Source organism: Protopterus annectens, chromosome 8.part0 (assembly GCF_019279795.1).
Source record: "Protopterus annectens isolate FY-2018-M chromosome 8.part0, PAN1.0, whole genome shotgun sequence".
In the NCBI taxonomy this organism is placed as follows: domain Eukaryota; kingdom Metazoa; phylum Chordata; order Ceratodontiformes; family Protopteridae; genus Protopterus; species Protopterus annectens.
Genome location: NC_056741.1, coordinates 1,873,408,000 through 1,873,435,305, shown reverse-complemented (window position 1 = coordinate 1,873,435,305; position 27,306 = coordinate 1,873,408,000). Strand labels below are relative to the sequence as shown.

The window sequence follows — 27,306 nt, the reverse complement described above, 5'->3', positions numbered from 1 at the left end:
GTGGATTTTACCACATTATTACAATGACACCTTATATCTGCACTTAATGTAGTACTCCAGTGCACAAATATATGATATTTAGTAGGTTATACAGCAAATAAAATTCATAAAGTGATTTCACATGGAAAATGGAATTTACTACAGTGAGAATTGAACCGGAAATGACTACATGCAAAGTGAATGCTCTGACCACTACACAATTGCGGTACTGTTTCAATTGAATGTATCTTGCTATTTATCTTCTTGTGCTATTTAAGCTATAGTGTGTGTAGCTAAGCAATGTGTAAACCTGCGCCCGCGCACCTATGGTTAAATTTAATGTTTGATAAAAAAATTCTCTACTGCTATTTTCTCTAGGAATGGACAGGTGTCACTTATTGCTGTGGATTTCTGCGTGCATCTGCACATTTGGCAGACATCCTAGCAATCCCCCCATACCTCTCAACCTCTTCATGCACATTATCTGGACAAAGCTTGACAACATGAGGTCCAACTAAGGACATATTTTAATTAGTGCTCTTATAAACTTAGAAAAGTTGCTAGTGTAACAGGTGTATTTTAATATATGTTTTCTGATGGATTTGAAGTCTGACACTGAAATGTATGCCATTATTTACTGACTTCAATCCTGAGATCATCCCAGTGATTTGCCAGGACAAATGGGGTGCTGTATGGGCAACAAATATGGACATTCTGCAATGATTTGTACAGTTGGGAGGTATGCAGCCTCCTATGAGCATTCTCCCTCATTGAGATTGCTGAGCGGCACTTCCTGAGTGCAGGGGTATGTGTATTGTTATGGCTCTGCTCTCAGATACACCCCTGCACTCGTCCACACTCTGTATCTGTTTAGGAGCAGAGGCAGAGCACCTTCATTAATATGCATGATGCGCTGCCATGCTACCTGTAAATGGTCATTTCCATGCAGGAATAAGTTATTCCTGCACAGAAGATTAGTGAATCCCAGGGATTGTATTTTTAAATGATTAGCTTAACAGAATGTGGTTGTGTAAAACAAAAAGTATTATACTTCTGAATGTTTTTGTTGTTTTTCCTTTACAGTAAGAGGTTTGGTAATCATAATAACAGTGTGATATTTTTAGAATAGCATGTGATGCATTCACTTAACAGAATGTGCTTGTGTGGAGCAAAAAAATACAGAGGCTTGTTGAAATATCCTAAACAGTTGAATGTACACAGGTATTTAAGCTAAAGGGAAATGACTAACAGCAAAAAAAGTTACAAACTATGCTGTCAATGAAACAGCATTTTGGCATGCTGCAAGCTGATTTTCTCTGGATAAGCATGGCTAACACAGCAGAATAGTTACACACTATCCTATCAATGAAAGAAAATTTTGGCCTAATGAAGGAACTGATTTTCTCTGGATGAGATAAAAATACAGACAAATAAAGACTCCAATACAGGAAAAGAATGTTTTCATCAAGGACAAAGTTTTAAAAGTATAAGAGTGGTTGTAAAAGTGGACATTTTAGTAATCCAAGTCAGCTGAGGAAGTGCAGTGTATCTGACAGTTATATATATGTTATAAAGAAAATGCAATTAATCTCACAGTAGTGCTTGGTCAGCTTGGTTAAATAATCTGTGTCAGCAATTGTTAATATAAACTGTACAGTTTGTGTGATATACATGCTGTTAATTTCAGTTTAACATTGGTTCTAAAGAGATATATGGTTTTGTAATCGGAGAATATGATGATATCTAGCTTTAATATGAGTATTGTGTTTTGACTTCTATGTATGAAATTGCTATTTTTGAAGCACTGTACTTTTTATATGATTTTTGGGATGGGGCACTGCATGACTTGTGCAAATTCATTATGATGCCATTTTGATGCCCTTTTCCATATAAATTCAACACATTAGTATTTGAAGCATATTTTTCTGATGAAGTTGCTGTAAGCATTGAAACAATTCATTTCCTTGTTTTTTTTTTTTATCAGTGTCAGTATAAGTAAAACTATTGCACAGGCTTCTTCAGGCTGTTGGGTCAACCTTTGTGCTGAGCATTCTGCTGTGTTTTCATTTTTTGACATAGCGCAATTTCCTGAGATCCAGGGAGCCACAGATTGTACAAATATTGCCATCAGGGACCCACTTCTTCCAAAGGCCTTCGATACATCTACAGGAAATGCCTCTATTGACTGCCAGATGTATGTAATGCCCAGGGCATTATTTATAATGTGTCCATGTGCCACAGCTACCACACATGCAAGAAGAAGACTATTTAAAATAAGTTTTTTGTTGTGTGTCACGTGTGATGCTGGACATGCCCTAGAGGCCTGTTGACAACTCCCACCCAACCTCCACTGCAACATGCAAAAAATAGCCTATAATGCAGCACGTCCAGAAATGCAAAATATAGCTGAGCATATATTCAGCCTACTGAAGAGATAACATTATTGTCTAGCTACATGAGGGGAGCTCTGAAATAAATTCCAGGCATTTCCAATTTTTGTTGTGCATTCAGTGATACCCAACATGGCACTGTGCATACAACTGGAGCAACAGATGAACATTATGGCAATGCTTCCCACAATATTTGTAGCAGCAGGAGAAAGGCAGGATAAAGTATCATGTGAAGAACAATCAGCAGTAGTAACACAGTGCATATAAAGGAAGGCAGAATACGTGGCAGCATTGGCAATTAGGTGGCAATTGGTGCACAGCTATTGGTCATGACACAACACAGAATAAGGCAATGCACATGATATCACACCAAGGAAATGCAGGGCAATATAGTGCCTGGCCCTATGTGTGGAAGATATAATCATACCTATACAGGTAAAGGATAGGTAGAGCACAGTTATTATCACTTGCATAGCTGGGGAAGGATACAGTGTTGGTGAATACTATAAGATGGGATAGGGTTATGGGATGCAAACAAAGTTGGCACTTTTTAAAAGAGATTGTGGGGAGTCAGTGACCACATCCTCCAGTGGGGGAGGGCAAGCTGCCATGATGTGACAGTTGGTAGTGTCCACTAGGTTGGCTTGCAGTATTAGAGCTTGTTGTAGTCCATGGCAGGAAGTGTGTAGAACTATGGGACTATGAGTGTCCACCCTCACAGGGCTTACCTAATGACTGACATTTCCCACAAAGCGGTCACTTTTCACAACTAGAGCTGGCAGGCTATATACCCACAAGTAACAGGGAAAGGTAGACCTACAGAAATGTGAACACGGAGTCTAATCAAACCTCACAGGCATTGAGCCAGAGAAGTATCATTTCCTATGACCTTGGGAACTATTTCAAATGGAGGTAGTAAGCTGTATATGCCCACAGCTGACAGTAATGCCATTTCACAAATGATTTATGTAATCTAATTTGTGATGGCCTTTGACCAGCCTCCCCACATCCATACCCTCCCATGTACATGGAAGGCACAACCTGTAGTGTCAGTCTGGATGGCAGTGCTTAAGTTCCCCCCTGCATCTGACCCATGTGGTGCATATACTTACCTTAGAGGTGTTGTGCTTGTTAGAAGCTGTGAGTTTTTGGAATACAGGTGGAGCCCATGAGGGGCTCTCAGGTATGTAGATCATGCCCTAGTAAGCTGCACATCCAGCTTGAACCTCAACAGGGAGTTTTATAATGGATGACATCGGTAACGCCTCTCCTGTAGTATTGCGGTGACTCTCTCTGTATCATTAGACTGATCTGTTATGCTCAACCATCCATCAGTAGAAATTGTGAAAGCAGGAATACATGACACCATTGTCAGTCCTTACACACACATATGTCCCTATAACCCCCTATGATATCCATACTACTAAACATTAAAATACAAGTCATTGCAGAAAAAGACTAGATATGCCTGGAAGGATAGATAATACAGGTGAGCTTTGGTCAGTGCAGTGGTATGTGCTATACTGTACTGCAATGGACATTAATAACCTGGTGCTGCCTGATATATGGGTGGTTAGTGTTAAACCAGCTCCCACCTCCAAGCCACCAACAAGTATGAGAGGCTGCTCCTCATAGCTGGCAAATCAGACCAAACACTCTTCAGCCTCAGTAAGAAACTTCAGTGTTGGTGTTGCAATCTTTGTGGTAAACCTGTCTGCAGAAAAAGCTAGTGCCTTTTCCTTTGAATGGAGTATCATATCAGTAACCCTTTACAGAACCCTTCACAGTACCTGTTCTAAAGCATATTAGTAACCCTTCATATATACCTATTGTGGAGCATATCAGTAACCCTTCACCGAACCTGTTCTAGAGCATATCAGCAAACCTTCACAGAACCCTTCACAGTACCTGTTCTAGAGCCTATTTGTAACCCTTCACAGTACCTGTTCTAGAGACTACTCACAGCATTCATATTTTGTACCAGTCTCTGCAGATCTGGTCCTAGTAATGCTTGTTTGCAACACCTTTGCCCAGGAGATGCATTCCATTTCTCTGCAGGGCCTGCAGTAGCACTCTGTTTTCCTGGCTAGTGTACTTTTTCAGTCATTGTCTTCCTTGAGTGGCCATAGCAGATACTTTTAGCCCACAGGTGAACATTGTCATTGGGTGTGTACATTATGCTGTCGGATATCTTTATTAATGTCCACATACCCACAATTTATGCTTATGGGTATTATCAGCTGCAGGTAGTGCTTTGCACAGCCTCCCCTCAGCAATTATGTATTGTAGCCTTGAGTACAGTCCCCCCTTCCATTATGTATCTGGTTATCAGTTGCTGTTAGTATTATACACCGTTATTCCCATGCACATGCTGTAGTCAAACCTCTGTTATGGCTCTGAAATCGCATACCCATTGCAACATATGCTTAAGAAGGTGTTCTTGATAACATATTTGTTTCCCCCAAAAGCCACAGACAGATGGTGCAGTGTCCTTACAGTGTCATGAGTTCCCAGTTAAATATGTACCACAATATATGCCTCAGGGTTAATGACATCCACTACAGCATTTCCCTTCTTGATGAGGTAATTTTCTGGGCAATACTCCATCCTTACACCCGCAAGGCTTCATGTATACAGAATATTTACTAAATTTCTTATTTTCCACAGTTGTAGAGTCATGAGCTGCATTGCACAAAATGGCTTCAGTGTTTTAAATCATGCAAACACAATACAATTTGTGTGGTGGCTATGTTAATGAAGCTAGTCAGGAACCTGTTCTAGAGCACTGTATGTGAATTTGTGCCATTGAAAATTGATGTAACTGGACATGCTGGCCCAATATATATTCTTAGCACCACATGTGCTGTATTATGGTCATCCAGTTATGGTGCAGCACTCCATTGAACAACATATGATCCACAAGCATGCATTTATCTGCACAGGACAATCTTTTGCTCCTGGAGAGGACCATAATCAGTTACAGTAGCCTTTTCAGGAACTGTGTAATGCTTGACTTCAGTGAGATGTGTAAAGGAGGATGAGATTTTTCTGTTGTTGCTGCTGCACAGGAGCTTTAAGAAGCACTTGCTTCAGAGATTATGATGTCCCCACTCAGAAGGTAGAATCTTGGCATTGGCTTGATGGAATTCTGAGTGATTCATCCAGCAGCATTCATTCTAATGAGCTGTGCCAACATCAGGACAATGATCTGAGACTGTGCAACCCTGCTATTCTTCACAAGAGGGAGGAAGAGGAAAGTGAAATGTACTCTAAGCATTTTTTTCTGTGCTTTTGCAATATACTGTCTTGCACATGTATATCTGGGAGAGCAAACTTTCTTTTTTTTCAGCAGTAAAGGAGTGACAGTTGAATATGATTGCATGGAAGCAGGAAGTACCTCCCCCAACAGCAGAATGTGTATAAGATCTGAGGCAGTCCAGCCATGATTATGTTTGTAGAATATATATGTATAACCATTTTTCCCATTGTATCATCATCTGCAGGTTCAGTTGAGAAAGAGGAGAAGGTACAAATGCAGTCACCATGGGGTGTACCACTCAGTGCTTCTGATGGTGGGTCACTAGTAGACATCAAGTCTGCCCCTCACTAGCAGGACAATGATCAGTCTGCTGGAAGTGACCAGAAGGTGTCACTGGTGGCATCCATGTCTGCTTCTCAGGAGAAGATGAAGTCTCCTCTTCTGAAAGTGGACCTAGTGGGTCAGACCTGATGTTGAGGTATCAGTCGAAAACACTGGTGGCTGCTGAGATGTGATAGAAACTGGATACCCACCTTGGTAATGTGAAGCACAATCTGGTGCATCATGAGGAGTCATGTAACCAATGAGACATACCAATTAGGCCACCAGCAGAGCAATCAGCCCATTACATTTCCCATCCAGGTGAGTAATATTTGGGTCTGATGCCCTCTGAACCAGCCTGTTATCCAGTTATCCAGTTGCCTACCCTATCTACCCCATTCTTTTGGTTTGCTCTATTATATGCCATCCTCCATTCTTGGTTTATTGTCCAACCCTCCAAGTCACCACTTGTCCACTCTGTGTATGTGTATGACCATCTACCCTCCCCCAGAATTGCATGTGTATGTACTACTCCTGTCTATCAGAATCTGTGCTCTATTTACCTGTCTACCTCTCTTATTTGCCCTTCTCCCTGTAGTTCATCCACAGCTATCCCAGTCTTCCTCACCTAACTTTTTTGCATATCTTACAAAAGGAAGTTCTTAGCCTTCTTTCCCCCACATTTCATACATTAGGTTTACCCTTGTGTGTTTCTCTCTGCTTACTATTATCCCCTTCCATAGTTGCATAGATACCTATGTTCTCCATGTTTATATGATAAACAGAGGCAGAACATGCTGTGCACAAATGCACACAGTGGTCAGGCAGCTTTTCTACTGCCCTTCCTGTGCTCAATGAGCATGGAAAGCAGCTATGCTGCACTGCATTGCATGCTTGCGTGCACACTGGCTTGGTTGAGTTAGCCTACCTTGATTGTGATGTGTTTTACATCACTTGTGCCTGCTGTACTACTGTTCCTTCCATTATCGTTTCACCTATTTTTAATTATACATCCTTTGTTCAAACTGATACTCACCTAATGCATGTCTGACTTGCTCTGTGGCTTTTCACACAGCAACCTGTTCAAAAATGAATACTGTGCAAGCATGTAGTGCTTGTTTATTCATTCTAGACACATGCATGCACACACACATATGCTCACATACACACACCCAAAATTTAGAGGAACACCAGCTCACCTCTTGTTATGTCTTTGGGGTGTGGAAGGAAACTAGAGATTGACAGAAGTCCATCAGAAAGTAGAAAAGATATACAGATGCTGCACAAGAGGCACCCCAGCCAGGAATTGAACTAGAGGATGATATAGTGTGAGCCAATAATGCTACCAGACTCAACAGTACTTTTACTAGTCATCATCAAACATTGTGAGTGTAGTAGCAAATCAAAGGCATATTTAATAAAATGCTGCTATGTAGGCATGTCTCTTAAGACTGTAAAGTAGCATATTTCATTTTTGTATGAGTGAAATGAACAGTGTAGAGTTGTGACATAGAGAGCAGCTGATGAAATGGCACATTTTACAATAGTCTGCATTCTCCTAAGTTGATGAATGCTACCCAAACTTAAAAATGTGACATATTAATTATGATGTATTACACTGAATATGTATATCATTATATTTTTAGCTACCATCTTGATTTCTATCTGTATAAACTTAAATGTTGTCAGTGGTGCAATAGTTGTTAAATGATGAGAAAAAGACAGCTGACTTGAAATAATAAAGTAGACAGCAACATCTGTGATTGGGTGAAGGCATACTGTGTTCATTCTAATACCAAGATGTGGTACTATGCAGTGCTATGGGTTAACAGGTATCTGACATTGAGGTAGTAAAGTAAGTAAGAAAGGGGGTGGGTAGTACCATATAGGTGGGGTTAAATGTGAGCAGGGTGGAGTTATCCATCAGGTCTTGGCATGATTGAAAGATGATGCTTTTCAGCACTGTCCACAGTGATTCTTCCCTTCTCCATCTAATCTTCTTCATATAGCATAATACCTTCAATGACTGAAATGTCAATTTTCAATGACACTATTGCATTAGGGACATTTAGAATGGAGAATGGATGTAGTAATAAAATGAAGGATGCAAACCTTTTAATAGCTGGCTATTTATTAAAATGCTGTTCTTTTCTCATAGCACTGTCGGACAATAAGGAAGATCAAGTGATGGTTTTGATTAATCTACAAAAGGCCGATGGTTCCTGGAACATGGATAAAACCCTTGCTGAAATTTTCAAGTCTACAGAGAGTGAAATAAAGAGCAGCATCCCTGTTAAGGTAGGTGCACATTTCTTCATATATATTATAAGCCATATCTTGTGAACAGTTTTATAGTGTTTACTGTTTTAGTTTGGTTGTGCTAATGTAGGGATTTCAAAAAACTAAACAAAAAAAAAAACTTAAGTGGAACTGAAAACTTTGCTTCCTTTAGTCTTAATAGATTTCATAAGATGCATTTATGCATTTGTAACTGTGCAGTTGGAAACCAAATCTTTAAAGCAGTTTGTAAAAGATGAAAACAGGGATAATTGTTAATCCTAACTGCTCTTAAAAGTAAAATGACTTATGAAACACTTATTATAGCAGTAACCCACGCCTGAGTGTGGGTAATGCAGGATTTAACCACGGTTGGCGTGGTTTGGTCCCGAGGGCGAAGCCCGAGGGACCAAACAAAGACAACCATGGTTAAATCCCGCATTACCCACACCCAGAAGTGGGTTATTGCTATTATACAATGACATTATTTAAGAAAAGAAATAATTACTTTTCTTAAATAATGGCATTGTATAATGCCTCTTTGCTGCCCTTCCGCAGCTGTCTGGTATTCACAGTTCTGATGTACTGCGCATGCCTCGCAGTACATCAGAGCTGTGGGCAAAAGCAACGGAGAACGCAAGATCTCCGTTGCTTTTACTGTTCGCTGTGTTAAATGGGTTTAACATAGCGAGACAGCTTTAAAATAAGCAACGGAGATCTCCGTTACTTATTTTAAAGCTGTCTCGCTATGTTAAACCCATTTAACATAGACAGGTTTAAAGAAAAGCAACGCAGATCCCAAGATCTCCGTTGCTTATACTGTGTCGCTATGTTAAAGGAGTTTAACATAGCGAGACAGCTTTAAAAAAAGCAACGGAGATTTGCGTTGCTTTTCTTAAACCTGTCGCTATGTTAAACTCTTTTAACATAGCGAGACAGTGTTTTATACTAACGGAAAAAGTCCGGGCGACCGGACCTTTTTCCATTAGTATATTGAGGGATTTACAACGGGCACGCTGGTTGGGCTGGCCAATCAGTGTGCACGTTTTAGAGGAAGAATTGTATAATAAGAAGTTAAACACATTAGAAGAGAATAATGTAGCTATAATACCTTCCATAAGCTGAAGTCCCACAGGGCTTTATTCCAAACTATTTAGATTTGATCCCAGTTGTGAAACCCAAGAGATAACCTTGCATAACTACCATCACTGGCATTATAGATATTAGACCGTGCAAAACTTTTAAATTTTAAAGCCTGAGCTCATTATATATTCATGACATTTGGGTTGTAAGAGTAGACAGTACTTGAATGACATGAAAATCTGTGCCAACATGAAACATGTTATTTTAGAGAAGATATGTGATTCTGAATAAGGAAAAGTCAGTATCAGAGAATGAATGAATGAATACGGTGATGACTCTCCTTTTTAGTTATTTCTATAAGCAGGACAGGAATATCTCTTAGGATGTTTGCAGATAACTGATATAACTGATAACTGTAACAGAAATTTACTGGATTTATGCAGTCTGGCTTCATGAATCACCAGGAAGTATTCAGTGTTCATAGGTTCATAGGTAGGTAATAGGCTATTGGCCCTAGGGCCTATATAAGCCTAGCCAAAAAGGTACCCTGGCTTTCGCCACCCAAGAAAATTATTTTCCTGTGCCCCTGTTGTGCAGAGCCACAGAGGTGATCCCCAGGGTGAATTTCCTATTTCCCATCCAATCATCAAGATTTTTCTTGAAGAGTGCTAATGAGGAGCTTTGTTTGATATAGATAGGTAGTTTGTTCCAGAGTATGGGAAGTCTCTGGGACAGGAATCTATCCCTCCAGCATGTTCTGTTTATTGTGGTGACAAGGTTAAGTCCCTAGAGCGTGTAGCTCTGAGGGATTGGGATTTCTTTAAGTGGAGCATGTCCAACAGATCTGGGTTTGACATAACTTTGTATGTTAGGCAGAGATCTCCTCTGAGTAGGCGATATGCGATGGAGTAAAGCTGGAGTTTTGTGAGATGGTCTGTGTATGGCATCTGTTTGAGGCCGTTAATCCTCTTTGTGAGGTATTTCTGCAGCCTTTCCAGTTGTTGTAGATGTCTTATGAGGTACATACCAAAAGGAGCATTGTAGGTTCATAGGTTCTAGACCAGACAGACTTTGTAAGCCATGAATTGGCTAAACTGGATGACAGATTCCTGACTGGTAATTTTGCTTTTTATGAGGAATATATTAGGACTGGCAATGTATATATTTATTTTTTTTCTGTTTCTTGTCCAGTGTCAGATGTATGTTCATTATCCACTACCTTGTTTGTTTTTCTGTGGACAAAAGCTAGTGCCTGACTCCCAAAGTCATCATATTACAGGGTTGGAGCTTTTCTGTAATGTCACACTGACTGCTTCCACTCCATCTATGCCCAAACTGCCACTTCTGCTGTTTGACCTGAGTTGTGCATGAAAATGGTCTCAACAGCAGTGCACTTATTTAGTTAACAAGTATTGAATAAATTCACATGCAATGGTGTCACTTTAGATGTATCTATATATATATATATATATATATATATATATATATATATATATATATTATATATATTTGTGTGTGTATATAGGATTCCATATGTTTCCCCACTATGGATGCTTCTGTTTGTCTCTGCATTCGTTGACTTTTGCAGGAAACAGCTTCTACTGGAGGGGTTACCTTCTATTTGTATCCCATTTTGGATGTGTGTGTTTATCACTTGACCATTTTCTATTTGTTGCTAACCATTTTCTATTTGTTGCTAACCACACAGCCTCCTGTGGAGGGCTTATCATACCCTGAAAATACTCATATCTATCCAATGACACAAGAAGGATGGACACAGGCTGTTTAAGTCCTCCCTTTCCCTTGCCAAGCCCCCCCCACACACACACATTTGGGCAGGTAATCAAATTGAGACTCCAGCATTAAAACTGGAGCAGTCTTTATTCACCATCTTAGTTACCTGAAACTTAGGTTTTGGTTAAGTGAGTGATCGGAATCTTGCAAGGTAGTAGCAACATTGAAATGACTGTCCATCTTTTTTCCTGACATTGTGCGGTGTTCTAAAAAGGACTTAACATACTTGGATAAAGGAGTGTGTTTCTTTTGTCAGTATGTTGTGGCAGAAAAAAGAGAATGCATTACTTTTGGGATAAAAGCAAAATACTCTGAGTTGTTCAAGATAGAAATTAAACCATGTTTAAACTTCTTTCTCTGTTCTTCATTTTCAAAAAATTTCTTCAGTGTCATTGAATGAGTTAAGTGAGATATCAATCCCTCCATTATAGGCACTTGCGAATATATCCACAATGATATTGTTTCACAAAGTCTAACTAAGTTACATTATATATTTTCAGTTTATTCTGTATCAAAATACAGTGTTATGATCAGGTCTCCAATTATAATCAAGTTATTGTGCACGTAAGACATTAATGGCAAGAAGTTCAAATTGAGCACAAAGATTGAGAGGTGAATCTTGACATCTATATGGCCACAGGTAACCTGTAAATGGTTCATGTCCCAGGCCCTAGCTCATAAATTTTTCATCTCCCAAGCACCTGCTTACACTTATCAAGGTTCTCTGAACTTGTCAGATGTTTGGGCTGCATAGCTAGGCCTAAAAAGGCCCTTGCGTTTGTTAGCCTAGTAAACACCTATGAATCTATGAGCCTATATTGAGAACTCATAAGAAATGGTTGCAACTAGACAGACCTGATCATAATTATTTATGATAATTATATTTATAATAATAATCTATTGTAAAACACACACACACACACACACACACACACACACACACACACACACACACACACACACACACACACACACACACACACACACACACACACACACACATATATATGGGTCTACTTGATAAACCCGAAACTGCAAAACGCTGATGACGAGAACACCGACACCGGAAGATCGACAACGGAGATGATCGACAGTTGAAAATCCCGATGTTGAGAACACCGACATGTTAAGATAAGTGTGGGGTTAGGGTTAGGGGCAGATTAAGTGAGTTAGGGTTAGTACGCGGGTTAGGTGAGTGTGCGATTGTGGCGGACCTTAGGGTTAGGGGCGTGTTAAGTGAATTAGGGTTAGGGCGCGGATTAGGTGAGTGTGTGATAGTGGCGGACCTTAGGGTTAGGGTTTGGGTTAAGGTTAGTGCATAGATAGTTGTGTATGTAAGGTTTAGTGTAGGTTTGTAAGGTTTTTGGTGTGCTTGTGTTGTGTGTGTGCTTTTTGGACAGGAGATTTGTTTTGTTTGTTGATTGTCGGGATTGTGGTTTGTTGGGCATGTGAAGTTTCGTGTTTTTGAACTTTCAGTTTTGTGGTGTCGGTGATTTCGTTGATGGTGTTTTCGCGTTTCGGTGTTATCAGGTAGACCCATATATATATATATATATATATATATATATATATATATATATATATATATATATATATATATATATATATATACATATAAGTTATCTAGCATAATATAGTATGAACAGGCTGAGACTGAAATGGGTACGATGGAATCAGTGCTCTACCATGGTTAATAAATTTATAATAAAATAAATATTTTTGTAGAGCATGAAACTTTATCTGATCCATGTACTACTTCATACAGAAAAGAAAAAAAGTGTAGGTGTGCAGGATGTTTTTCTGTCTTTCAAACTGTTTTCAAAGCAAATAAAACACTTAGCACCTCTAAACAGACAACAGGCAGAAATGAAGTGCCTTCCTGAAGAATGAAAGTTTTAAAAGCCGTTAGATACTTTGTTCTGACACACTTTTTGGTTATGCAAATGTAGCAGAACAAAGTATCTCATTGCGTTTAAAGCTCTTTTATCTTCTGCTGCTGCTTTTTTTGCTGGCCATTACACTCCTTTGTTACTCCCTAGTGTAAGATCCAGTCTTAACAGTGCTTAGGTGTGCTTATCACATTATTAACCACCCCTAAATGCTCTTAGAATCAAATCTTAGAATATCTGGAAGGTGTTTAACAGGTTTATCTTTTCCCTGGTTACAGCACATAATTATGACATTCCATTTACATTACATTTTGTACATAATTTATTTATAATGAATAATGTATATATTATAACTGTACGCACAGTAATGTAGCTCTCTAATGCTAACAGCTCTTGTCAACTCTTTGGGCATGCTGACCTGAGTGGCATCAATAGGAATTCATTCTTTTTGTACTGCTCTACTTTACGCTATTCAGGGACATGAGAGAGCCGGGCCTGTGCTAGTATCCTAAAGGTCACTGGGTGTAATGCAGAGAACCAGTCATGCATAGTGCACCAGTTCATTACAGCTTGCACATGCACACTTATGTGCACATTGCAGTTGCAGCTAATTACAAGCTTAGATAATCACCAGGTCAAATACCTGGATGACTTTCAGATATAGGAGGGAGCTGGATCCCCTTGTAAAGACACAGGATGATATGGAAATTCCACATGAAAGGTAGCCTAGCCAGGAACTGAAAAGGAGAACAGCTCTTCCAAATAAATGAGCCACTTTGCTGTCCATTGCAAATAACATGCACTGTAGAAAGTTCATAAACTACAGAGATCTCTGAAGGAAGAACTTTCACACTATTTTTACCTATAAATTCCCACCAAAATGTGTGCATCAGTTAACTGTTGATAGAGCATGGTATGCAGGAGCTCAGCAAACGTCATCATAAGTGAGATATAAGGTATGCTGAGACTGGATGGTCAACTGGTTTACTTTTCTCATAGATACTTAAAAAGAAAAACAGACCATTAAAAAAGTGTGGATTATTTATTACTGGCTAATCCCAGTAGTCACAAGGGCCTCTTTTCAGGGATGAGCAGGGAGCAATGCCTACATAGACATCACAAGATTGTCAAATGGATACTGAAGAAATCAAACACAGGGAAAGAACCTGATATTCATTCTTATCACATCATCTTAATCCTGTATGCTACAATGCCAGTTTACTGTAAATTCTGTGTAGGTTTCTTCTTTTTTCCTGAACATCTTCAATACTAATTTGCATAATTTGGACATAGTGTTACCAGTTCATCTGTAATTTGCATTTTTTTATTATTTGTCCAAATTTTTCTATTTTCTTTTAGGCATAACACATAAATGCTCTCTCGTGGCATATTTCTCCAAATCTTAAAATGTGCAGTCTTTCATGGTGCAACTTGAAAGTGAATTGAATTATTTTTGGTCAGGGAAGGAAGCAGAAAATGAATGTTGGAGTATTTGGGTAGTACATTAGGAGAGACAAACACCTTCCTCATTGCAAAAACAAGCTGAGGGTTAAGAGCCCCCTCCAAAACTGATATCTGGAAAAAATGCTTCCCTTTCTACAATAGGATAATCTTTGCCTTGGGATTTCATTATCTAGACCAGGGGTGTCCAACCTTTTGGCTTGCCGGGGCAGCATTGAGTGAACAGAAATTGTCTTGGGGCCGCATGTAAAATATATCATATAGTTAGCTCTTTCGCTGCCACGGGAGACCAACGTCGACCTCCTGGCTGTACTGTAGGTGCATTCGAACAATTAATAAATGTAATAAATGCCTAATATTTGCCTTAAAATTCTAATTCTCATTCTGATTTTAATTCTCTAATCTAACAGTTAACTCTAACATCTTAGTTAATATATATATATTTTTTTACAAATAAACAGATATTCACTACAGCACTAGCATTTCTCACTGGGAAAACCACTCCAGTAGTCCATCTACATACAATTTCAATATTAGCAGTCCTACAATACTGTAATCCACAAAAATAAGCCAACAAATTTGCAATAAAGTAAAGAATTCACATTACTGACTTAATAAAACAATTCTGAATAAGCTACAAGAGGGTCTCACCCAAACAAATGACTGGTGCCAGAAATATGGCCTCAAGCTAAATGCCAAAAAATGCACAATCATCTCCTTTGAGAAGAGTGATGTCCCCACAAATTATCACATTAATAATAATGTTGTAAGCACGCAATCAGTTGTGAGGTGCTTGGGCACCCAGGTTGATAGAAACCTGACTTTTGACCACCACGTTGTCTCCGTTGTACGGAAAGCTTTTTACATGGCCCACCTCATTAGTAAGGGTATCTCATCCAGGGACAAGGAGGTCATAACATCCCTGTATTCTTCCTTTACAAGAGCAATTATTGAGCATGACACCCCTATTGGCATGTGCCTCAGCAAAAAAACATGCCAAAAGAAAGAATACAACCATTTCTGACAAAAAAAGGTCAAAGGACTGAGTTCACTTAATTATCCAAACAGAATAAAAAGCTTCCTGCTTTCCTCTGTCTCTCACTGGCCCCTATAAATTTCATCATTGGCTTGCTTTCCAGGCTAAGAAAGATCCTGACTTAAGAGATTTTCTCCACCTCAGAAATACTGGTTATATTTAAAACACTCACTACAAAGACCACAGCCTTCACTGCAACATAAACAAGCCACTTTGTATGGACAGGTTCTTGACACAAAAACTTTCAACTTCTGTAAAAAGCTCCTCTCATTATCAAACAATGTAGTTCAACAACACTACATCTGGATGGATAGCCATGAATGTACTCCTTAAGTAAGTAGCATAGCCTTCATCAAACCGGAAGGAAAAGCCACATACTAAACTTTCCCAGCTGGATGGCTAAGATCTAATACTGGTTACTCAAGTCTACTTGTCTAAGAATTTAACTAAGAATTCCATTTGCAAAAATATATTCAGTATACATATTAAATCTCTCTCTTATACACACACACATACACACACACACACACACACACTCACACACACACACACACAGAAAAGAAGCCCCTACTTGTAAAATAGGCAACCTCAGTAATCACATGACACAGTCTCACTGATTGAAATTGTCTGGTAGTCAAAATATCTGAAAAAAAAATCATAATAGAGATGGATTCATCCATGCAATTTCCCACCACCAAAAGGACCATCAATAAATCAACAAACAACTGCTCAGCAATACTTAAATCTATAAAAAATCTATAATCTCTCTAAGATCATACAACATACTGGAGTAAACATATAACTTCCCTCCAATCTAAAGCCATTTGACATTCAGACATTTTAATTTGTGCAGAAGTTATTCACAGACTGACCGTTTACTAAGCTGTAATGCTGACCACCACTTTTGAAAAAAAACAAATTCCCACACTTTGTCAATAGCTCAAAGTGGTCTACCAGAAAAATCTGAAGGGGACAATATGATAAACTTTCTTACCACCTGGATACCAGATGTAACAAAAATACCTGAAGCTCTTTCATATGGTATAGAAGATCACTAGCAGCTTCTGGAAATGCTTCTTCTCCGGGTAAGAACAAGCCGAGATCTATAATTGTGAGACTTTTTTCTACACAAGATAAAGATCTTATATTAAGAAATGCTTGGGCAAATTCTCCCATCAAATACAATGATTCATTAATAAGATTTGACAATGATTATTCTACAAAGGTGGTTTCAAAAGAAAAGAATTTCTACCAATAAAAAACCTTGAAGAAAAAGCAACTGAAAGTCCATCTTTTATTTCCAGCAAGACTGAAAGTTTTTCTACCAAATGGAATAAAAATCTTTGAAACAGTAGATTCAGCAATAAAATACCTTACCAACAACAACATCCTAACACATGAAGAATCTATGGACTGGACAATAAGTACAAGAGAAATGCTGAAGTAAATAATTGGAAAACTGTTGAGCAAAAGAAAAAAACTAAAGGACAAATAATCTTACATATGTTATATTCTGTAAAAATCTAAATAATAATACTAACAACAAAAGAAAAGTTCTTACTGTCTTCAAGTTACACCAAAACAGGTACTGTTTTCAATTATATTTTAAATGTCAAAATTAGCATAAATGTAAATACATTTATCTCAAATCACATCAATATACTAAGCATAATTTAAACATTACTCCATTTTTCATTATTATCCATCTATTATTTTCATATTCTTAATCAGAGTAAACAATGCATAATAATGTTCCCAAATAGTTTATTTATTTATTTATTTATTTATTTTCTCTCTTTGTGTTTTGTTGTTTTTATTTTTCTCTTCTTTTTATTAAATCTTCATTAACTTATAATACTTTAATCAGTATATGGTTATATTGCTTAATAGGTATAGTAATAGCTGCTATATAACTTATTATCAGTTACATCCCTGATAGTATTACTTTTTATAAGTTAAAAGTGTCCCTGTTTGGATAAACGCTATTGCTGGGCAGAAATGTGTTGCTTTTGAAATGAAGTATTTCAGTTAGGATGTATCATAAGACTATGTTAAATAATCTTAAAAGATGTTCTGCCTTTGACCCATGTGCACATACTGATATAGTCCAGTGAAAAAATATGTTTTAAGTGATATTTTGAGGCTATAAGTCATGTGTGTTGTGGCTCCAGACATCCGGAGTTGAAAGATGCTTGTGACTAGCTTAGATATCCTGTTGTCAAATGCAAAGTTTGACAGTTGTGAACACTAACACTACATGAGTTTGTCACCAAATAAGAGGAAAAAGAAAAACACATACCTTTTCCTGCTTGGTTCTCGAGACAATTTAACAGCCACAAACATCACTAGAAACTTGAGTTACTTATTGCCCTGACTCTTTCTAATTGACGTCTAGTCAGAAAATAAGCTAGGTTCACATTTAAAGATACAGAAACCTAAATTCCTTCTAAGGAAACATAAATAATATAACAGGTTCATATAAATATACACAGATATTTATTTTTGAAGCACTTTCAGTTTATGGCTACTGATGTCTTCTAGCACCTTGATAGATAAGGACATATATCTGCTTGTCTTTCTATCAGTTTAGTTTAGCTATCCCTTACTATGTTTTATACAGCAGAGTTTAAAAGCAGAAATTAATCATCAGCAAATAAAATCACTGCTGTTTTACAAATTCTCTAAAGAAACTAGTAAATGTCAAGCAACTGACAGGTTTGTTTTGGGGAGGTTGCATTTTCCGCTGGCTGGTGCCAGAATACTACTGATGTCCTGCTGCCAAGGTATGCCCCCGGGTGGGCAGGTCGGATGCAACAGGAAGGTAGGATGTGCATTTGGCAAATCAAACATTTAGATGGCGTTATGGTATACTAGATGGAGAAAGTGGAAGCAATGATTGTATAGGCAACTATAATGAGTAACATAACAACAGTGGATTTGATCAATTATACAATGTTTATATCCCATGTGGCTTTGGGCTTTGTCGGAAGCTCTGTGTTCACACACATTGTGTTGGATCTGATTTGAGTGGAAGGCATGCATTGTGGCAGGTACTCAGCGGGCTATCCATCCTTGCTCATCTGAATGGTGACTTCTTATAATATTGTCTGGCTTTTTACATTATCAAGAATGACACAAGACAAGGATGCTTGACAATGCAACTATGATTCTTGGACCTTTCTGCAGACGGGTGTGTTGTCTGGCAGTTGAGAGCCTGGTTGTTCCTGATCAGCGGACCTGTATTTTTGTGTTTCAATGTGACTGCATGAAAGGATGCCAGTATTGGTCTGTGACATTTGATAAATGTATCCTCTCAATGATGCTTCTGTCTGGTCATTGGCTGTAAAACAGCAAATATTGTTGTGGTGCCAGTTAATGATTTGGATTAAATGTTTCTATATACAGTCGTGAAGCAATTGCCAGGGATAAATGGTACTACTGCATGGCATCATCGATCATCGTGGGTGTGTCCCCGGAAATGAAGGAAACACTTCTGGACACCTTTTGACGTGGTAAAGGTGTTACCCCATGGTTTGAATTTGTCTCTGCTGCAAAATGGGTTGGGAATTTTGGCCTGTAATATTTTCGTACATGGTGGTTTGAATCTTGGCAGCTTCCATTGTTTTGATGTGTTTTCCAGTATACTTTTGTTCAGTCATAGGATTGAATTACTGGTGTTGAGTAGGTCAGGATTGTATCTCCAGCACTTATTGTCAGCAGATAGACTCACTGGTTGGGTGTCAGTCTAAGCTGTGGGAGTTGATGTGTGATATACATAGATGTTTGCTTTGAGGGTGTGGTCAACAAGGCTGCAGTTTTACCTCTGTACTGTGTCAGTTTTCATTGTGCAGGGTCCCTCTGGGTTGATGGATCTTGTTGTCTCCAGCCATGGGAATTGTCATTGAAAAGCTGAAAAATGCAATCAGAGGAACATATTTAATGTCTACTAAAGAAATATTAATATACTTATACATTGTATCGCATTTCAGTTTATGTTAAACATGAAATATGATGTGGTTTCAGAACTATTCATGTTTTTATTCCAATATGACTTTGCAAATATTAATTTAAACACTGGTTTCGGACTTGAGTAGTCTAAAACAATTGCACAACAATGGTACTGTATTATACAGTAATGTCAGTAAATAGTTTTCAACAGATGTATGAAATATACAGTTATAGATTTTAACATGATGTTTATTAATACCCTAAATTATTTTGAAATGATACTACCTTAATCTAAATATTTGTACCGTTTTGAAACCTGCTTAGAAGTAAGTATTATTGAATTACAATAAGATGAGTAAAGAATATATGTATATATTTTAGCTGATTAGATTATCTTAATATATTATTCAATTATCTTTATTTAAAACTAAGAGGATAAGAGAAACTGATCCAAATATTATTTGTGAGGGTAGAAGTTTGTTTAGCAATAGGGAATGGTTTTAAGGTTAAGAATTACAAGTTTGGAAGTTTTTTTTTTATTCTATCACTTTGGTGTCACTCAGAAACATGCAAAAATCATACAAGAAAAACTTTTTGAATTCTGTATCCAAGATGGAACTAAGAATAAACAATATTTACATAAACTCACACATAAAACAAACTCAAAACTAGGAAATGAAATGTTTATCCATAAATGTTAATGGTCTAAATAATAGTAATAAAAGGAGAAGCCTATTCAAGTACATAAACTTACATAAACCACAAATAGTCTTTTACAAGAGACACACTTATTAGATAGAGATATAAACAACTTAAATATTAATAATTACACAGTACTAATAAACTCTCAATACAAAACAAAAAGAAACTCAACTATAACACCTAAAATAATTACTACTCATCAAGATACATCAGGTATGTTTTGTCTAGTTTCAATAGAGTTAAATAAGAGAATCTATACGTTAGTAAATCTATATTGGATCCCAGGACTAGGATTAGAAGCAGTTAAACAGCATTTTGAAGAGATAATTCATTTAACTAAGGGTAGCCTGATATTGGCAGGAGACTTCAACTGTATAATGAATGAAAAAGATACAGATTCTAAATCAAACAACCCATCTCTAAAGCACTATCAAAATTTATAGATACATTGTATTTAAAAGATATAAATGAATTTGCAGAACCAGACTCACTAATCTTCACATTTTATTCTCATAGATATAAAACTAACTCTAGAATTGATAGAATATATGTTGCCAATGACCTAATAACAAAAATTGACAAAGTCAAAATCATAAATTGTCCTTTATCTGATCATAATGCCATAGTCTTTGAGATAGAGCTTACACCATTTTTCAAAAATCCCATTACTAGGATACCTTCCTATATCACAAAATTGAGAGATTTTTACAAAACAAAGCAGATAAATTGAAACTGGTAAGATTATGATTAACTTAGAAAAGATAAAAATAATTAAATCTAAGCAAATAAAAGAAATATTTATTCCCAATACTAACAAAAGAGTTACGGAACTAAATGATATTTTAGAAGCATTCAGACTCAATTTAACATTGATAATTCCATAAATACTCAAGATACACCTACTAAGGATATAAAAAATACTTAGAAAACAATATTCATATTAAATTAACACAAGAACAAATAGACATTATAAACAAACCAATCAATATGACAGAATTAAAATCACAAATTAAAAAGCTCAAGACAAATAAAGCACCTGGCCCAGACAATATGAAGATTTGAATATACCACCCTCTTGGAAATATTGATTGATATCCCCAATTATCAAACCAGATAAAGATGAGATCATTACTCAATATAGACTACAAGATGTTTATGGCTATATACTGAGATAGATCAAACACAGATCAAACAGGTTTTATTAAAGGAAGAAATACTTCAGATAATATTAAAAGAATACTAACATTAATAGATTATAGCAAACATAAAGTCCTAAATTAAAATGTAATCTCATTAGATATTAATAAAGCTTTTGATTAGGTTTAATGGAACTTTCTTTCACTAGTTTGATCATATAGATCAGGCCCTATAACAATAAAAAGACTAACTAAACAGGTTGCCCTTTATCACCATTGTTGCATTACTCATAGAACCCTTTTTTAATCAAAAATCAATCAATAAAATAACATAAGGGCATTTGCATTATAAAAATGTTAAACCTTAATGAATTAACAGATTCTCTAATATTTAACTATAATAAAATACTAGACAAAATAGAACAAACAATTCCAAATATATTATTCAAAGATACAATAAACTAATTTTAAATTTTCTATGGTTTCCAAATAAACCCGTATAGCCTTAAATAAACATTTGCCAGATTGGGAAGATGGTGGAATTAATTTACGGATATTGATTTATATATTACCTCATCTGTTATTAAAAACATAACACTATGGTTAAATAATTCATACACACCTATGGAACAAGCCCATGAGCAGATTTACATAGAAATCAATTATAATCACATACAAGACAACACTTTCAGTGTTCAGAACATATATAAACAAAATACCAAATATTAATTCTTGGATTTTCTTATTTTCCCTATAGCTTTTACACCAAATATTCTAGATACATTCCAAATATCTAAAATAAATATACTTAAAGAAGAAACATACTCTTTTGGCATCAACTTATAACAAAGGAACAGATAATTTATAATTATAATATAAATAAAGACAAAAACAAAAACTATCATGAAAAATCATACTGGGATTATTATACTTTAATAAACAACCATCCTCCAGTTGAAGAAGCCATACCAAGATAAAAGCAGATTGGCAGCATTTTTTTTATGAATGTATATGTCTCAATATGTTAAAAAACTATTAATTATTTTTTCAGACTGTTTATAATGATAATTTTCAATTAACAAAGTCTTTAATTTTATTCAACTCTCCTATTCCAAACTGTGTACCAAAAAACACTAAAAATCTATGGTCACTATTGGCAATTTCACGAAAAAAATAAATAATACACTGTCACATGGAAATATTAACAGTGAAGAACAGAACTAAAAGATCTACTTCTACTATTACTCTTTGGATGAAAGTACTGAAATACAGATATATCATCTTATGTTTCTAACTCTATATAATATAGAATTTCAATGTTATTTGCATAGACACCAATGTAAATAGTTATATAATGGTTTGAAGTTAGTAATGTTTTAGAATTGTAAATATGTTATTTATCTTTATTTCATGTAATGTTTAAGACATCTTATTTGAAATAATAAAAAAATATTTAGTGAAAAAAAATAGCTCAAAGTGAAGAAAGGATGACTTTTTTTATTTATTATGTATTTATTTAATTTTGGAAAACATCTTTAAAACTGTTAAATTGATCACACACCCAGAAACACAGAAAAGTTATTGTGATAAGTAAACCACAGACTGCTGCAAGAAATCAGTCACAGCACACTATGCTTATGTCCAAACCAATGAAGCATACCTGTCAATTCCAAAAGAATTAAAGTAGTGTAATAAGAAAGTTATTTGCAAGATTACATGGCAGTTTATATTGGAAATAAGTGGAGATATTAAAAACGCTCTGTTTCTCATAATTATGCTGAAAAGTCTTCCAAGGTAAATACAACCTCCTGATTTAGCATGGAACCATACCTCTCAACCTTAGAGCAAGAAATCTGGACAAAGCGAAAAATAAAATTGGGACACAGGCCCAAAAATAGTTATGCATCACAGACACCATTGAAACAAGTGTAGCTGCAAACATTATACATCATGTATAATGTTTCTATCCCATTATTGTCAGTTAAGCATCATATGGCTCATTCAATCCTGCCTTCTTTTGCAACAAAGAAAACCATACTTTGAAATGACAAATCCATTAAAAATAATAAAACACATTGGCTCCACATCCTGCAACTCCTTACCTGCAAACAACCACAGAGCTTTCACTGAAACTAGGTCTGCTTATTTCCACAGAATGACACCTCTCCCTAATTAAGTCTAATGGTATACAATCTACCAGGATCTGGACTACCTGAAATAAATTAAATTATGCCCTGTAAATTGCAAGTGCACTTTGTTTAATTAAAATACATTTCAAAGCCCACTTGCTGTATTATTTCAGTAACATCCCAATATCCATTTCCAGGTCACTTTGCAAGACATTGGCAGTGGTAGACTTAGCATCCTCCAGATCCATACAGGACCACACTCATACTGCTAACATTGTCCATTAAATGTAAATATCCATCCACTGTAAATGGCAAGAAACTATGTCTTAAAAAATCTACTTTTGGCATTCCTAGTACCCAAGTATCAGGTTTTGAAACAAAGAAACATGTTCTCCACAGTTTGTAAGCCTCTGTCTTTAATAATCATCTACTATTGCAGCACTCCCAACACAAACACACACATACACACTAAAACCCCCAACATTTAAAAAATGACATTGTGCCCACCTGATTTGCCAGTATTGCTGATCCACCAAAGTTATGCTTACTGTTGTCCAATCTACCACTGCTTAGAACCCACCAATGACAAGAGAGTACTGGGTGATTTTTTTGTTTGTCAAAAAAAACAATAAACTTTATATGTTACAGTCCCACATTAGTCAATCCACTACTGAGCCATTAACCCTAGGCTGCTGTCTCATTCTTACTCCCTGGGACTGCATTACCTTGGATGACTACTTTTATTTCCTAAGCAAAAGACACAAATTGGAAGATGAGGCAAAAATCCAGACATTCTTTGAAAATCCATACAGTTGAGAGGTATGATTTCATATTCAATACAACACTCTCCCTGTCAGAAAAGCTGCAATTTAATGAAAGTGTACTTTTAATGTAGGATGCATTTGTGAGCTAGCTTGTTTGTACATTAGCCTATTTGTGCATGTGTCTCTCTCTGTCTCTCTGTAATGCACACATAAACACACACACACACACACACACACACACACACACACACACACACACACACACACACACACACACACACACACTTCTACTTTCACGCACACAAACATTCTGCTTTCATGCATGCACTCACTCACACCATACTTACCAATTAACACAGGTTAAGTGCTGTCTCTTTAAAAGGCAATGGCAGAAAATCCATAGACGAGTTACTCTTCAGCAAGAACACACAGATTGATTATTTGGCACGAAATAATGGCGCGAACACACAGACCCTTCTTTGGCGCAAACAAAATCAAAACTAGAAGGATGCTTTGGTGCATGTGCATACCAATGTTTGAGTTACAGGTCACGGGCGCTAAAAACACAACAAAAAAGTGTTTTGGGGCATGCATATATCGATGTTGGAGTTAGAGGTAGAGGGCCGCATGGCAAAGCTCTGAGGGCTGCATGCGGCCCGTGGGCCGCAGGTTGGACACATCTAATCTAGACAGAGGTTAAGGTTGCGAGCTGTAGATCCTGTACTACATGGTTTGATTATCACAGCCCTTATTTGCCTACTGTGTGACCTCATGCAAGTTGCTTAACTAGACATTGCTCACGGAACACCTCTGAAAGGAAACTCTGTGTTCAGTGTGCCTACCTGGTTAACAAATAAGTATTATTATTATTATTATTAGATTTGTAAAAAAACACACCTTGCATAAATCTGTCATAAGAGCTTCTTCTAACATTCTTACAACAGATGATATGGCGGCTGAAGCACTGATTTTTTTTTTCTTTTTTTATTTAAAAGGTTCAGTGTTAAAGGAATGCTCAGTCTTTCCTTCACCCATAAACTGACACGTCCACCTTAAATTTGCATACTGCCTTCAACCCTACACTCTGGCACAAATCTGTACCGAATTCAAGACCAAACACAGCATTCACACAAAAGTCATGCTGTGAGAAAGGATATCTAACAGCTGTTACATTTCTTCTGGAAAATAGTTGGCCTTGTAGCTGAAGCTTTACTACTATACTGCCTTAAGGTTGTTGAATGCAGTGAAGGACCCTTCTGCTGGTTCGTTACCTGCCTCCATCATAGAGTAAATGCAAGCAGCTGCCTTTCAAAATGTGATTTCTGTTCACTACTAGTTGAGTAGTGTGGTATTGCAAGGGTCTGTACTCAAGTCACTCATATTATCGATCTATACAGAAGTTCTACATCTTTCACAATTTACAGATCACTCTTCTTCTCAGAGCAAAATATGCTGACTCACTTCTACAAGAATTGCAAAATGCTTTTAATTCTGTTAGTTATCAAGTCTCAATCAAATTATTCCTAATGAGAAAAACAGGTCAGACTGTTTCAGCAGTAATCACAGGACACACTAGATAAAATTGTTGCTAATAGTAGAAGAACTACATTGAACTGCATTGCTCATGTACAAAGTTAGAAGTACCTAGGTACTTTAGCAAATCATTAGTTAAACTGCAAAGACCTTGTTGACACAACAGTTAAGGAAATCAGTCGAAAACTCGATGCATTTTACATGCTTAATCTAGCCATGGAAGATTTTAATAAACCTGGGTTCCACATACTTGAAGCTATATGCAGTATAACAGTATGATATGCAGTGGGTTTCACTTCTGCTACACCCAATATTGTGATGTGTTGAGTAAGTTAATATGAATGTACCCCAAAAACAAGATCTGGTATAATCAGGTTATGTTTACACATAAAGTAGTAAGCAAACATTCATGTCCTGTAAAAATTGGTAGAAAATCATTGTATCACGTTTGGAGTCAAACTGGAAAAACCTTCCTGTGCCAATAACAGTTTTATATACTCCACATATATCGAAAGCCGCAGGGAAAACTAATTTTTTAAAGTGAATCTGCTCAAGGTATGTGACCACATAAACAGGATAGATGCAAAATCAGAGCAGAACTGTGTTGCCTCATGTTAATGTGCTCATTATTTGTATTGAAATTTCCATTTCTAAATTCCCTCAATCCTACTTATTGTCTTACAGTAACATTTCAAGATATACTGTTAATCAGGTTTTATATTTAATTATATATTTATTTTTTATTCTTATTTGTTATTAATTTCCTATTATGAATATGGTTAAAAGCAACCCTTCAACATTGATCTTTTGATCTTTCATTCCCTGTAGTCCAGTATACTACCATAGACATATCAAACTGGAAATATTTGAAATAGCTGAGTCTAACATTGGTGAAATACTTAGACTAGTAATTATATGGGTCATGATTTGTCCATCTTCTGTGTTTTGCTTGAAATTTATGCATTTACAGATATTTAGCATATTGTGTATGTGTCACTGCTCATATCTGTTTCATTATCTATATAGCTATTTAACATACCTATGAGTGGCCACATAACTACCAAAGATTCTTGCAGCTCACTTAATAATTTTTCTTCAGGGTCCATAATAAATGGAAGTATGAGAAATTAACACTAAATTCTACTTACACACACACACACACACACACACACACACACACAAAATCAGAAAGCAATGTACATTTAACTGCAATAAGAATTCTAAATACTTGTGTGCCTGCATTTAACATAACATTCGCTGAATAGTTGAATGCTTACAAAATAATTACTTAGCAGACAAAGAATCAAACCAGTAAATGGTACACTTATAAAGCTCACAAAGAAAATGCAGGCTGTATTAACAATGATGCTGTTACACGTTCTTATATCCATTGCAGATTGTTCCCTAACCAACTTCAGTAGTGTGTCTTAAGCCAGTAACTGCTACTTTAAGCTATATATACCAGTGGAAGACTTTAATGGTATCCACAAATAATTTAATACATAACAAGACCTGAAGAAAAGCTCTGTTTTCCTGATCTGTGTGCATAACTCCTAGCAGCTCAAATCTAAAACTGTTTTCATTTGGTTAAAATGTTACTAATCA

The 27,306-nt window shown here is 36.6% G+C and overlaps 1 protein-coding gene across 1 annotated transcript in view; it reads left to right on the top strand.

Moving 5' to 3' along the window:
* Nucleotides 1-27,306, top strand: part of LOC122809691 (von Willebrand factor A domain-containing protein 5A-like) — a 338,530-nt gene that overhangs the window by 276,998 nt on the left and 34,226 nt on the right. Inside the window, exon 5 of the mRNA XM_044081367.1 lies at nucleotides 8,108-8,247. Within this exon, the coding sequence (XP_043937302.1) occupies nucleotides 8,108-8,247 (140 nt within the window). The remainder of the gene's footprint in view (nucleotides 1-8,107; nucleotides 8,248-27,306) is intronic.